General features: G+C 40.4%; 1 protein-coding gene across 3 annotated transcripts in view; it reads right to left on the bottom strand.

Moving 5' to 3' along the window:
* Positions 1-16,142, bottom strand: part of ARID5B (AT rich interactive domain 5B (MRF1-like)) — a 228,278-nt gene that overhangs the window by 17,403 nt on the left and 194,733 nt on the right. For all 3 annotated transcript variants that reach the window (XM_006835803.1, XM_006835804.1, XM_006835805.1), the window contains one exon: positions 9,310-9,407. In XM_006835803.1, coding sequence (XP_006835866.1) covers positions 9,310-9,407 — 98 coding nt within the window. The remainder of the gene's footprint in view (positions 1-9,309; positions 9,408-16,142) is intronic.

The following is a 16,142-nucleotide window of genomic DNA, read 5'->3' as shown; positions in this document are numbered from 1 at the left end:
TGCCTTTATATCCCAGAGATACATGTCTACAACAGAGGTCATGGACCATAACCAGCACTCGTCCCTACTCTGCCCTTCACAATGCCAGACTGCAAAGCTGGCAGTAATAACTCTTCTTAATGAGAAAACAATGACTAACTCAGAGTTGAGTTGCTTTGGATCCCTTTCAAGGGCAGATGGACAGCATTTCAAGACGAGTAATGGTCTATCCTAAGGACACTGTTTTCACCGTGATGTGGGCCTTACAAATGAAGGCAAGCAGTGTCCAGATGCAAAAGCACACAAAACCACTATTGCTCTTAAGTCTCATGCATGTTAGATACCACTGAGTCTAGAGTTTCTGAAATGTTTGACAAGTCCACCAAACATTTATTATTTTGATCAAACTTTGTAGTAACTTGCATAAAAACAAAATGTTCCAAGAGGTTTTCAATGGAAGAGTTAAGGACATATTTGAATGGTAAACAATTACATTCTTCTGTCATCTGATACTTTTTTTTTCCTTCTTCTCATTTCTTTTTGGAAACATGCTTTCTGAATTTTCAATAGCTCCTTTGTGAAGGCATCTGTTACTCACATAATTGAAAAGATGTTTGTGCAGTGGCATGCTTGAGAGTACAGTTATTTAATCTTAATGATAAAGCCCCGAGGATAGAAAATCATAAGTACAAACCTCTTGTTATTTATCAAAAAGAAAAGGGGCTAAGACAACTAATCTATTCTTAAATTTAAATTCATGCTTGATGAAAACTATCAATAAAGCATGGTACCTGCAAAGTTTCTTAAATGCTATCGTCTGGTTCAAAGTGTGTGTGTAGGGGGAGAGTCTGTTTAGGGTGAAAACAAAAATGAGACAATAAAGAGAACTTGACAAAGAAAAACTGCTGTTTGGCAAGCCCCCCCCCCTTTTTTTTTTTTTGTTGGAGGGAGGGGTCAAACAAAGAACTTGCTGTAGTTTACAGCATGACATACAGATTTGATTAGTTTGTGCCTGAGGGTGTTTTTACACCCAGCAGTGTAAACTCCAAGTTCTATTAATTACAACTTGCATTTAGAGGCAAATTTAAGAATTTTTTAAATAGAGATTTTTCAAAAGACGCTTGTTTATTTTTTTAAAAAACAGAAACCAGTTTTTCTACTCCAGGGCCTGGCAAGGGTTTTGTTTTTCTTTTTAAAAGTTTCTTGAAATAGCCAGGCATTGGAAAGTTATCAGAGCATTTGAGGTATGAGTGATGGAGAGTGTGAGGATCCTGCACAGGGGGAAAAATCTTTACAGATGATAAGAAGAAGCTATAGGAACGTTCATGGACTATCCAGGTCTCTTGTGAGGATGAATTTGGAAAGGGAGGGGGTAAGTGGAAGACTAGAAGCACAGCCTCAATCTGCATAAGTCTGAGACTTTTGTGCTTGATTTCCTGGGCTGCTGCTGGGTGTTGACAAGGACCAGAAGGTCTCCTTTGGGTTTTGGGAGAAAGATCAGAGAGTCTAATAATATGGTTTAGAGAGCGCCTCACTGGCATGGTTTTCTTACCAAGACAGTGCTTGAAAAGATAGTGTGAATCCATAAATTGGTCTTCACCATCAATCAAACAATGGATGGGGTGGAACATGGCCTGCCCACAGGACGTTATGACTAGAGAGTTAGTACATATCGTGAGAATAAACTTTATAAATTGTATTTTGAGCATATCTGAGTTTGAAATTCAGCTTAGAATTCTCCTTCCAACACCTCATTCCCTATCTTTTTATGGACATTCTCTAGAGCAAATCACCTGACTGAGTTAGATTTAGTTCCATTAATTCAGCCAGATTTCCTGAACCTCTGACAGCATTTATGATGCTATACTAGGTGTATTGGGGAAGCTTCAAGGAAGGTAACGCACAATTCTTGCTCTAAAATTAATTTCTTTGTAGTTCCTGAATTCTACTTGATTGTTTTTAGGCAATAGAATGATGAACTATCAAAAGCTCTAACTCTAACTCTTCAAGATCCAATTCAAGTTCTAGATTCTTCAGACTCATGATTCCTATGGGAAATTCTTTCTTCCTCCTTTAATCTCTTTGGACGTTAGGATTTGTATCTGTAACTGACCTGGGTTTTATAACATTAAATATTTAACTCTCTTTCATCTGTGATTGGCCTACATATCAGATCATATGATAGGTAAGCCAAGGACTTAAGAACCTTCCAGTTCTGGTCACTCTGGCTACCATGTTGAGAAGGCTCCCGAAGCTGAGCCTGGACTCCTGGGAAACAGCATTTTGATAGACTTACACTGTCCACATTCTAAGAAGTACTCCATGTTACATGGAGTAGAGTTGGGTCTGGTGTTCTGAGTGACACATACTGGAGACACCTATACAAATCATGCTCTGAATTAAATACTGGTATTTAACCAAAGTGGGAAAGACCTGAAGTGAAAGAGGGGTTATGCCAAGCATTTGGAGACCCATCATAGAGAAAAGGGCAAAGTCAGTACCAAAGAGAAAGGTCAATGGGGAGCCACAGCCGGCCTTTTGCTCAGCAGAGGAAGAAAGTTTAAATGAGGATCCTTTTCAATAACACAACTTCTTCTGTGCCCACTACAGGACATTTGAACAGAGCCTGTTGTTAAGTGCCATTGAGCCAGTTTCAACTCATAAGGTTATTAATATTTGTGGGAACGGAAAGCCTCATCTTTCCCTTAAACGGAGTGGTTGGTGGGCTTGAATCACCGACTTTGTGGTTTGCAGTCCACTGCTTATCCTATAGAACTACCATGCTCTAAACAAAACCTGGGTAGCCCCAAATCAAGGAGAGGACAGTTTTCACAGAACTTGGCAAACTGAGGGATGTGTTTTTTGTTTTTTTTTATTTCCTGAGCATGTTTGACTAAACATACTTAAAATAGTCTCAGAAATATTAGAATCAATACTGTCACCTGGAAGTCAGATGACTTCCCATGCAAATGATGGAAACTTGGGAAGACGGAAGCACAGTGACAACGCTGTCTATGGGAATGGTGTGGGTTGATCTTACTGGATTTCTTTGGCCAGGGCTGTGCGCCTGTTTCCTACTTCCCTACCTGTCCCAACCAGCACTCACCTAGGCAACCAGCCCTCACCTATGCTACCTATCTAAGCATCTGAGTTTGAGACTGCTGAGGGAAAGCGCTGCTTATCAAATGACCTGGGGTGAAGGACTAGTTTTCTAAATTCATCATCTGTTGCCAATTGCTATTTGTAAAACAGATTTTTCAAAAAGTCCTATGAAATTCAAGGTTTGATTTATTATTAGATTTAGCATGTTATTGTTAAGGGCCATCAAGCCGGTTATGACTTACAGCAACACTGTATAAGGTTTCCGAGAAGTGGTCAATGAGTTTGAACCACCTATCATGTGGTTCAAACCAAGTTTGAGGTCGAGTGCTTATCCTATGGCGCCACGCCAAGATTTAACATACATAAAATTACATAAGATGATTCAGACAACTTCCAATGGAAGTAACTATTTACTTTAAGTCACTGTATTTAGCGCATCGTGGACCAGACAACTTCACTTTGAGTGACATTGGGCTACAGTATTGCAAAACTAAAAAAAAAAAAACTCAGTGCCTTTGATTCTGACTCACAGTGGCCCTTGATGGGGTCTCTGAAACAGAAAATCTTTATGGGAGCAGACAGATTATTGTTTCTGCTGCAGAGTGGATGATGGGTTTGAACTGCCGACCTTGTGGTTAGCACTCCAGTACTTATCCTACAGTATCACCAGGGTTCCTTAGTCTTAAACAAAGGGAACTTTCAAACCTACAGCTTTGGGATTCTGCTTCTGACTTTCTGAATTGGGTATATAGAAATTCGAAGGGTGTCAGATAAAACAAGAAAGAATATACTGAGTCATGTTTTGAATATGAATAGAACTGCAAATCACCTTACCATCTCTTGGTTCTTTCCCAGATATGATTAACTGAGTTCCTAAGAATCTGATATATTTTTGGCATTTACCTTAAAGCACATGCTTGCTATAGTTATTAGGTGCTGTTGAGTCCATTTTAGGCTCATAGTTATCTCATGCGACAGAGTAGAGCTGCCGCACAGGGTTTTCTAGGATGTAGTCTTTATGGGAGCAAATTGCCAGTTCTTTTCTCCCATGAAGCTTTAGGGTGGGTTTGAACTGCCAACTTTTAAGTTGGCAGTCAAGTGCTTACCCACTGTGCCTGCAGAGCACCTTGTCTTACTCAAAACGCGAAGCGCTCAAACTCTGCCTTCCCACTCTGAAAGAAGAAAGGCAGAGACTCTAGCTGGCTGGTACCCAGCTTGTGCCCAAGTGTATCTGATGTGGCCATGTTGGTGGTGTTAAGTGTGAGTGAGTCGGTTCCAACTCAGAGAGAGCCTGTATAGGATTTTCCTTGTGGCTAGCAGTCCAGTGCTTATCCTACAGCACCACACCAGGAATCGCAAAGGAAGCCACCACAGACGCTCTGCATGACAGTGTTTTCCAGGAAACCAGGAAAAGCAAAAGCTCCGAATCTGAACTCAGGCATTAAGAATGCTAGAAGATGAAGAATCACCGCTCATTTTTCCCACAAAGAAATACATTTGTTTATGATTTTGCACTTCTAAATACTCAGAAAGTACACCACGAAGTACTTTTACCTTAACACTCCTTTTTAAATCCCTAATAACAACTTCATGTGCTCCCGAGAAACAGACCATGTAATTTATTCAGGAAAATTAAAACCAGTAATCTGGTATTCTGTGTAAAGATTTTTTTCCCCTGCATGTGCTCTGTTTTGTTTTGAAGAAAAGAAATCCACATGTGAAAACAAAGTCTTTAAAGTGAATTACTATCTCAGAAAATCAAGCTCAGAGAATCCCATAAAGTAGCCATTTTCTTTTTCTGGTCCTTTATTGATCAAAGAAAGCAATTTGGGGCATTTTAAGAACTAGACAAGAAAGAAACTGCTCAAGTTAGAAAGGTTCTGCCCTAGAGGAGATGGGGGTTTGTTTGTTTATTTTTTTGGCAATGACAATCTATAGTAACTATGTATAAATCCAGAGCAAGCCATGTCCAGAATAACTATACTTCACAAGCTTTGCTGAGTTTGAGACATCTACATAGCAACAGACTCATGATGGGGAAACATTAATGCTTTTGATATTGGTACGTAATTATCTGTAACATGAGCAATTAAATATAGTACTAATGGACTATGGTCAGGAGCCTGGTACTAATATTAAAAACTGACAGAGATGAATAGGTTTGGAGGCAAGGCCCAGCTGACAAAGACAGTTTTATGAAGTGCTTGGACCTATTTGATTTAAACCAATCAGAGACAGGTTTGGATGTGTAAGGCCCTTTAGCGACAATGACGCATTTATAGGCATTGTACCATTTCTACTGTGCCTTAAATAAAATCACCCATTGATTCTTTTCAACAGCCCATACTTTCATTATTATACTCATTAATAAATCAAAAGTGCCCAACTAATACACAAGTAACATTTATTGAGGAGTTGGCTACATTTTGCTTGTTGTAAAATGAAACAACATTTACTGGAACCATGAACCACACTACATGAAAAATAAATCAGTGGATAATGCATAGTGGATCATTTCATTTCTTCTCCAAAATAAGCTGGTGCTGGGGAAGAAAACGGGCAAGCCTCTATATCAGAGTGAGAAGAGTCAGACCAACCACATACGAGGGGCTTCAATCTTTCCAGTCTGGTTTGAAAGAAGCGTTCCAAGGTTTGAAAAGTTCGCAAACTATATGTTTACCCACCCCATCTCAACTCCTTGAATCTAATTGCAAATGTCGGTCTTTGACCAATTTGCCATCTGTTTTATTTTTGTTAGTGCAGTCTGTGACTCGTAAATATTAATTAAATCCACCATAATCAATGAACATTGTTAAAATTAAGAGCCAAGAGCTTTAGTCTCTTTGACCAGAACAGAACTTGTTTCAAGTCCTGGGATAGATGGGAGTATCCTCTACCCTTCTCTTGTGTAACCAAAGAGAAGACACCTAGAGCCATAGTTTCCAGCTTGTTTTCTCCATAATAAGAATACTGGCGGTTGGTAGTTGCTGAGCCAATTCTGACTCATGATCCCAAGTGTGCACAGCAGAATTGCTCCAAAGGTTTTTTTTCAAGGCTGTAACAATTTGGAAGTGAATAGCCAAGACCTATCTTCTGACGATGGAGTCCTGGTGTGGCGCTGTGGGGTAACACACTGGACTGCAAGGTTGTTGGTTCAAATTCACCAGCCACGCTTCAGAGACCCTATACAGAGTTGCTATGAGTCAGAACCGACTCAATGGCATGCAACAATAGCCTTCTCAGACACCTGTAGGGTAGGATCAGCCTGCTAACCTTTCAGCTAGTCTTTAGGACTCAATACACCCAGGGACTCCTAGCACATCACAGAGCATCTAGGATTATAGGTGATCTCTTTGAGTCCATGATTTGTTTGAATGTTAATTTCTAATTATTCATGACACACCTTGCATCTAATCACAAAAGTGTGGGAGAAGCTTACATGGAAAAAAAAAGAAATGGCAAGGAAGGGTTAAAGCCCTTGCTAACCACTGGGATGTTTGTGCTCTGCAATACCATTGGTGGTGTAGCCACACATATGGAAGAGCTTTTTGTGTCAGGGGTGGGTGGGGGGTGGCCGAGGGCGGCACCCACCTTCTGTACTCTGTTTGGAGATGCTAGGGATGGGTCTCTGCAAATGATACTTGTCTTTTTCCAACTGTCTTCTTGCTGGATTCTGCAATTTAGGAGGAAAAAGATCTCCTATATGTTTGTTGCTCCTGTCTTGTCAACCACAAAACAACTAACCAGGAGCAGTGGGTCCCAATCTCTAGCTTCTTGAAACAATCTAGACAGTTTCAATGCATTCCCTCTGAAATTGACACCATCAAGGGAGCACTGCCTCCTCAGGTGAGCCCCAGAGGCAAAAGGTTCCTTTCTCTGAGTCCTAGTGGTAGTAGGGTGGCTTCCTCATTTCCGAAGGATCTGAGCCCTAGCTCTGTGAGGTTCATTCTCTGAATGGCTCTGCTGTGATACACATGTGTCGTCTCTCTATTCTCTCAGCTGTAGGGCACCTGCAGTTATTACCTCTGTCATTTTGGTGTTCCACACCAACACCTGCTTAACTAATTCCCTACACTGCATTCTCTTTGCGGGTTCGTTCTTCTTGACTGGTCCCTGAGAGGTAAGACTAGACTACCAAACAAATTCTGGGTTTGAAAGAGTGAATAAGTAGCACAGCTCTTCAAAAAAATGCCATCCAGTGTGAGACCAAACCTTCATGACACAACCACTCTGCTTGCAAGAAGTACGGGGGAAATTTAAAATGCCTTTTCAGTGGCTAAAGTTTGAAGTTTCTTTAGTAGAATGTTTTAATTTATTTGACTGATTTAAAGTATTTGGGATTCTGCCACTTCAAGTAGAGGTAAGCCACGAGACAATGTATATACTTGTCAAAAATGTATCTTGGTATTGTATTAGGGATTCAGGATTCACTTATACAATTGCTTGAGTAAATAAAACACACACACACATACATTAACACAGACCCAGTCTTTCCATTCATTCCAAATCTGGCCTGCTTTTTTGTAGTTTTTTTTTTTTAAACCATATTATGTTTTGTATAAGAGTTCTGGTGTGGTGCTATAGGATAAGTGCTGGACCACAAGGTCAGTTTGAACTGTAAGGTCTGTGGTTCAAACCCACCATCACCTGTCCCTCAGAAACTGGGTCTCTATGAGTCAGAACACTTGATGGCACTTAACAATGACAACAAATGCTTTGTGTTTAGTTTGATATGTGTTCATTCTTGAACTAGGTGAGTCAGCATTACCTATTTTAAGGAAATCTTCTGTACTATAACACCATCACATGGACTCTGGTAGTGCACTGGTTATGAGTGAGGCTGCTTAATCTCACGGTCAGCAGTTCGAAACTATCAGCCACTCTGAGGGAGAAAGATTAGACTTTCTACTCCTGTAATGATTTACAGCCTCAGAAACCCTAAAACAGGGGTCGCTATGAGTCGGAAGTGACTTCAGGGCACATAATCACCACCACTGTAATACTGTCAAGTAAGGCAATCAATTGGAAGTTTTTGTAGTGACTTTTCATGGGATAATGAACCCAACACAATTCACTACAATTACTTCACCAAATACATTCTTTGTCTTGGATGAATGGTCATATTAAAGAGCCTCAGAATTCAATGCAGTATGAAAAAGTACAATTGAATTTGGAAGAAACATAAAGAATGAACGAACAAAAAGTTAAATGGCATTATCTGAGGGCATTAAGGGTCTTGTTAAACTTGGGATGGGCATTGGTTACGAGAAGAAAACTTTTGAAAACTGCATGCTACTGGCCTACTTGTTCAGCTAATGAGCTGTGTGTCTTCACTTCATTCCATCTGTGGCCATCACTCAACATCTCTGCACGCCCCACCCTCCAAACACACACACACACACACACACACACATACACACCCCTTTATTTCGTTCTCACAAGCTTTAAATTTAAAACCAGGAGGCTGAATGAATCAGCACTTTAACACAGAAAGGCCGGTGATAAGGAAGTAAGTATAACTTAAAACAAATGAAGTCTGAACTTCAAGCATAAAGCAAGGATGATGCATGAATTTGCTAACTGGCCTTCAGTGCTGCGGGTATTGAGTTCTGATACCAAGAGGAAACGTTCCTGTGGATGCAGCCTTCATCGTAGGCTAGCTTTGTTTTATCTTTTGTTAGTATCATCATCATCTTTCTGAGAGAGGCTAAAATTGTTTGAAAACTAAGCCACACAGAGCCTGGCAAGAAAGGATTTCCTGGGTGTAGCTGGAGAAGCAAAATACCAAGATGGGAAAAAACAACCAAACTTAATCTGAAGCCAATTCTCTTATTTTTAGAAATGTTAATAATATAGCTACAGTGCAACCTCATAGTAACATCTCAGATCTATTTTCTAGAAACGGAAAGTTCTCACATTAAATGAACCTACAGAGAAATGTGCTGAATAACCTATGCTTTGGGATGAGGGAGGATGCGTATTCTGGCAGGTGGTCATAGAGTAAAACCAAATGAAAAGAGCACCTAATTTTAGCTCTATAGCCAGAGAAAGTCTCTTCACCTTAAAAAAAAAAAAAAAAAAATCACAAAGTAAAGTAAAATGTCAGAGGGATAGTTTCTGTTTCTTAACGAATCCTTTAGACTTCTTTTGTCTTATCTGTAACTAGAAGCATCTTCTAACTAATGCACTTTAAAAGAAGCAAGAGCTTCCCCAAAACGGGTTTCTTACCTTTCATAATGTCTGCGAGTACAAGTGGCGGCGCTGGTGCTCCCAGGATTACCACCCAATTCATCATAAATATGTTTCCATTGACGGCGGGCTGTTATCTGTAAAAATGGTTATGGGAAATTCAATCTTGCATCGTAAGAGATTCACCACGCCAGGCTTCAATACATATGCAACAGTCAGGAGAGAACAATCTGTTCTGGAAACCCAGAAACAGGAAGTCTAAATGAGTATATGGGGAGACTTATGGTCTGAAAGTGAGAGCTGACTTTCTGCCCTTCGTTTTACAATAAAGGTGAAAGCAATGCTACTTGTGGCCTTATACTGTTACACTTAGTATATTTTCATCTAAGGTCCCTCCCTGAATATCCACATTTTCATTTGCCCCCAAAGTGCCAAACTCAGAGCCTGTTCCTTATGTCATGTGATAATGCATTAAAATAAAACCAGACTTTAGAACCTGAATTAATGTTGGTTGCCTGAGGGATGTGGAAATGAGTGGCTGGGGACATATATGAAAAGGGAAATATTTCACTAAACATGCTTTAGTGTCTTCTGAGTTTTGAACCGTATGATGTGTTGTCTACTTAAAAAAATAAGATGAAAAATTAATTAAAAAGATCAAACTGGTGGTGGAATTTATAGTCATCTCAAGCTATATTTTTATGCCAGCATTTCTAACCACCAAAACAAAACCAAAATCCGAAACTGTATATGTCACAAGCTGTTTATTTTTATTCACTTAGGTCAGAAAAATGGGATATCGACCAAGTCCTATGAAAACTAACATATTCCAAAGCTAACATGCAAACTATATATATTATTGAGCTGTGTGAATAAAAATAAACAGCTTGCAATATACTGAACTGCATAGTATGGTCTTGTTTTTGCTTTCCCCCCCCCCTTTCAGTTTTATTTTTGTACATAAATGAAGATTCTACAAAATAACAGATGTAAGATCTGGCAAATGATTAATTTTGGGAAACCACGTCATTTACTACATCCAAGCAAGTCTTGTGTTTCCTTGAAACTAGAAATGGAGAAGAAGTTTCTCTCCTCTGCGGTCCTGGATGAACATTTCTAAACAGGGAGGGTCCAGGAGAGCCAGAAAGCCACCTGTGTGTGTCTGCAGGAAAAGCATCACTCCTGCCATCCTTGTATCTCTTGTGTGCATAATATTTTACACTTTAGAAGGGATTTTTACATCCATGATTTCATTTAATCTCCCATGCACCTGTGAGGCAGGTTTTAGGGATTCTCATTCACAGGTGAAGGAAGTGAGACTCACAGATGTATGACAGGCCCAATGACACACAGTGGCAGAATGACAGAGGCCCAACTCATAAGCAATATCTTGTGCCCCCACAAAGCATGCTTTTCCCAAAATGGCCTTCATATCAGAATAGACCTTTCAATGCCAGGTCCTTTTCTTTCAAATGAGGGCACATGACCTTGGGAATTAGCTTCTGCTATGAGTTCTCGACTTTGGGTTCTGGATCTTCCCAGTGGGACAATGTAGCTAAGACGTCAGTAAGAATCGAAGTAGGGTGGGTACGGTTAGGTTAATGGTTATGTGAGACTTTAAAAGTATCAAGTAAAACTAATGCTTCCTTCCACCCGAGCCATTTATGTCTCGAGTTAGAACTCCCTCCCCCCACTGCCATCGAGTCAATTCCAACTCACAGTGACCCTAGATAGCATTTCCCAGACTTGACATCTTGTAAAGATGTAAGGAGCAGACAGCCTTACCTTTCCCCCACAGAATGGCTTGAACCACCAACCTTGTGGTTAGCTTAACCCACAGCACCACTAATCAGAACAGAGGTTCTCTATTAACATTCACCACCGAGTCACTGATTAGTTCGAACTCTACTGGACTCCATCACTCACTTATCCATTCATTCAATGACAAATTCTTGAGCAACTCCAGTTATTGAGACTGAGCATCTAGCTTGAGAATATTACAGTGAAAACCAGACCCCAAACCCGTGAAGACTGCATTCTAGTGAGGAAGGCCAACATGAGCAAGTGAACAAAAATATAAACAAAGTAAGAACAGAGTGTGAAACCTGTGATGAAGGAAAGAGCCCACTGCTGATAGGGTTTTTTAACATGAAAACTGACCAAGTCCTCCACAGCTTAGACTAGGGAATGTCCTGTTAAATATTTGCTGATCATAGAAACAAGACTTCTTTAAGAATAATCATCAAAAGGGAAAAAGCCTTCCTCACACTACTAGAATTGAAACCATGGCAGCAAGAAGCCAGAATCATCATTAATAAGTCATGCACAGCAAGCTAGGGGTCTATCAGCCCCCTGAGAGCACGTTCTGGTGTTTAAATGAACTGTATTTAGTGAAAAAAGTGCTAGGCCCTTCCATGAAGTGGACTCTCTGTTTACTGAGGTTCCACTGGTCGGCCTGGATGAATCAGGTCATTTAAGATATTTTCTTTCCACAAGAAAGTCCTAAAATGTGCTCTTACCAATTGCTAAATGCTTCTGATACACGGTGCCCTGGGTACACATCTCTATTTTTGTCTTTTGATGTACTTGTAATTCAAAAGTTAACCATAGGTGATAAGGCAAATCATATCTCAAACCTCCAATTTTCCACGCCTATGATGGGTATTCAACTTGTCTTAACTAGATACCATTTAATTGATTCCGACTAAGGGTGACTGTAGCATTTCAGAAACAGATGACCAGGACTTTCTTCTGAGGTGCCTCAGGGGGTGGGGGGGTTCAAACTATTAACTTTTGTATCAGCCAAATTCCTCTAATATAACTTTGTTTCTGTTGCTGTATGTGGTTACGTCAAGGCCAGTCATACAATCATAGCAACTCTACAAGGGAGCAGATCACCAGTCTTTTCTCCCATGGAGTGGCTGGTGGGTTCAAACTGCCAACCTTTTGGTTAGCAGCTAAGATCTTAAATACTTGTGCTACCCAGGATCTTCTTAATTAAGGGTCTGCCTTAATAGATCCACTGACATCAAGTTAATTCCAACTCACAGCATGGGGTTTCCGAAAGCCTCATCTTTCTCCCATAGAGGGGCTGGTGGTTTGAACTACAGTGCTTATCCTAAAATGCCACCACGATTCTTGTATACCTTCATAATACCTATTCAGGTATCTGTTTAGCATTTTTATTCCGCAATCCATTGTCTTTTCATGAAGTGTATTAGCGCTAAAATTCCATCTGGAGTAGAAACTGTATGTCCCTGCTGATATCTAGCTCCCAACCCCATTCAACTGGAAAGTTTGATATATTTTGGGGCTGGTTTGATTAAGTATCTCACTGAGCTTCAAGTTTCTCGGTCACTGTTCAGATATCATTCTAACCTTCTATTAGTCTTGGTTTTAAAGGGTACAAAGAATGTCTGGATCTTTGGTTCCTAGGGAAAACTGCAAGATCCATATAAACAGTATTTCCCCTGGATGGTGCACGGTTTCCTGTCACCCTCTATAAGACTGGCCCTCACTGGAGTGCGTAAATGCTGGAGACAGAGCCATAAAATAGCAAGGCGAGTTGGAAGATGAAGCGTTGGGAGATATCATGAAGAGAAAGACACTATTCATAATTTATTGGGAAGCATGTTAAGTGCAGTTGAGTTGGTTCTAACTCATAGTGACCCTGTGTAGGATTTCTGATAGCTGTGGGAGCAGAAAGTGTCATCTTTCTCCCCCGGAACGGCTGTGGTTTGCAGTCCAGTGCATAGTGTATAATAAACCATAAAACAAGATAAAAAAGCTGAACAGACCACACCCAAGTAAAATAAGCCAATCGGCATACGTGTGAGATTTAATCTTACTTTGAAAACACTTAAATATTATTTTCCTAGTGTAAGACAAAGGACTCTGGAAAAACTCTCTATGCCATTATTTACACAGTGGTTTTATCGCTTACTACTAGATAAAGAAGCTCTGGTAGCGTAGTGGTTACGAATCGGGCTGCAAACCTTAAGGTCAGCGGTTCGAAACTACCAGCTGCTCTGCGGGAGAAAGATGAGGCTTTCTACTCCCGTAAAGATTTACACCCTCGGAAACCCTATACAGGGTCGCTATGGGTCGGAACCGACTCAAAGGCACATAACAACAACAACTAGATAACAGGAGTACTGGTGTGGCGCTGTGGGTGTGGCGCTGCAAGATCTATTTGAACCACAAGGTCAGTGGTTCAAGCTCACCAGCTGCTCCTCAGAAACCCTACACTGGGTCGCTATGGGCCGGAACAGAGACAATGGCACTTCACAACAACAGCGATAGAGAATAGTTGTCAAACGGTACTTCAGAACCCAGGCGTCGTGAAGGTAGCCTGCAACTAAGTCTTCACGACTTCCCATTCCTGTCAAGAAAATGGGTCTAGTGGGTGGGAAAGGAATTTGCTCTTCAATGTGATCAAATGAAAATATCCTGTCACTTAAAGAAAACGAAAAAAACACTCTTTTAACCCAAGATATTATCTTGGAGATTGGATTCTCTACTATTTGAAGTTGCACTGAAGGAAATAATCATGGTATTTTTGAGAAACCACTATCAGAAATTTCTTAGGACTTATGTTCTGCTGAGGCTTAAGAACCCATAGGAGATGTGAAGTCAGGAGAGTGGTTTGCCTGCGAGAGGTGTTGGTCAGGCTGCTGGGAGAAATAGCTTCTTTCTCTGGACACCTTGAGGACGGCATGAATTCAAGGAAGATAACTTTTTTTTCCTGGTAAAACTCCAGGAACTGGAGCTTTTCAAAGTGACATGACATCATCTTTGGCCTTGAGAATTTTGAATTAATAAGCAAGAGACTTTGTCCAGAAAACTAGGGTTAGCTTCAGAGGAAGTCTTGAAAATGATGTCAAAACCAGAATTTGATGTCAAAGCTGAATCTATCCAGCGAGAAACCAAGCAACTTCTCCCAGATAAAAAATCATGGTCCTGTCTCATCCATGGGAAGGGAGGGGGGCTTCAGCTGACATTCTTAGAAGAAGGCACCCCTGTGCATAGTCTCTGCCTGAGGATAAGATTTACTCAAGACCCATGTCCCTGTTCTACTTTAGCATACTGCCACTGGCTTGCTATTAAATGGTTAGCCAAATGGAAATCACTTTAGCAAACCACTCTCAACTAGCTGTAATTGCTTCACCAGACCACCCTGACGCCTCTAGAGATCCCAGGGCAAATCTTTATCCAGGCTGCCTCTTCAACTGTAGGTGACCCGTCCTCTACTATGTTTGGTGGGGAAAGTTGGATATATGGCTACAAATGAAGGGTCCTCATTGCCAACCAATCTGGAATGTCAGGATACTGGTTTTTTCTTTCACAAAATCAAATACACTTAATTATTTCTGACCTCTAATCTTTTAGGATGAAGAGATCCCAAATGCATTCCCAGAAAAAGCAGAAGAGGTTAAAAGAATAAAAAATGCAGCCTTTCGTCAAAGGTTTATAAAGGCTTAAAATAAAACTTCTGCTCTTTCTTATTAAAAAAAAAAAAAAAAATATTCAATTTGAGGTTGTGAAGGGCTGAAATGAAATAATCCATAATCCACAATTCAAACCAGAAGGTTTGGAATAGTTTATAACCACAAACAAAAACAAGCCAATTAAAATGGCCTCTTTTTTCTAACCAGAAGGGATTCCAGAGAGATGTCTTTATCCACTCAAAAGTTAACAGCAAATGCAATGCATCTACAAATCTTTAACTTGCAATTGTTGACGAAGGCTGAATATTTACTCTCATGCAGATTTCTTAAACCGCCTCCAAAGTTCAAACACTTTTCTAAAAACTCAGATTAAAAATCTCAGCTCTTTAGTATATATGGTAAAGTTCACACTAGATCCAAAAAAGAACTGACTGAAAAATATTACTAATACATGTAGGTTATTACAGGATACTTTTTCTAAACCACTATCCGACAGACATCAGGATTGTTTTAGATAGGGGCTTGGGGAATGGGTGGCACAAAGCTTTATTTATGAATCTCTTTTCCTTCCAATGATGTATTCAGGCATTTGTCCACAAAATTCTCAGAAAGTCAGAATTGAAAGCACATCACGAGGACCTCATGCAACTCTCCTCTCCTTGTCCCTCCGCATTCTTATTTGTACAGTGAGGGCTCTGCTTAGAGCAGGGAAAGCAACCTTTCCTGCACAAAAGCCAATTCAGGAAAAATACAAATGCTAGGGTGCTCTATATTCCCTGGTTCAGATGAAAATAGTTTACCAAGTTCCAAACAGAAATAATGTCTGTTCTTACAACTTAGATTATCACTTTACCGAATGGAAAAATACTAGCCAGAAACTTTGTGCTGTTCTTGAGCCAAGAAAATGTTAGCACTCTGGCATGTTTTTATACTAGCAGCGTGGAGACAAGTTTCTATTATTTGTTACTTGACTTAGATGGAGGCGACATTTTGAAGTCAAGAGTTATGGGATCCAGTAAGTTAAGTGGTGATAACTATTGTTACCGCTGGCTTGGAATTAATAGCACCTGGGAAGCTTAAAAAAAATAGATTCTTTGGTTCTCAGAACCCATCAGAGTAAATCTCTAAATATCTATCTCAAGGTTGGTTACTAAGTGCTGCCAACAGTCCTACTCATAGTGATCCTGTATTGGGTTTCCAAGGAGCAGCTGGTGAGCTTGAACCACTGACCTTGCAAGTCCAGCGCATTAATCCACAGTGCCACACTAGGACTCCAGGTTGTTGTTGTTAGGTGCCATAGATTCAATAGTTACTCATATGGACCCTATGCACAACGGAACAAAACACTGCCCGGTCCTGGGCCAACCTCACAATCACAGCTACGCCTGAATCCATTGCTTCCGCCACTGTGCCAAAATCCATCTC

Source organism: Chrysochloris asiatica, unplaced genomic scaffold, assembly GCF_000296735.1.
Source record: "Chrysochloris asiatica unplaced genomic scaffold, ChrAsi1.0 scaffold00020, whole genome shotgun sequence".
In the NCBI taxonomy this organism is placed as follows: Eukaryota; Metazoa; Chordata; class Mammalia; order Afrosoricida; family Chrysochloridae; genus Chrysochloris; species Chrysochloris asiatica.
This window is presented reverse-complemented; position numbering and strand designations above follow the sequence as displayed.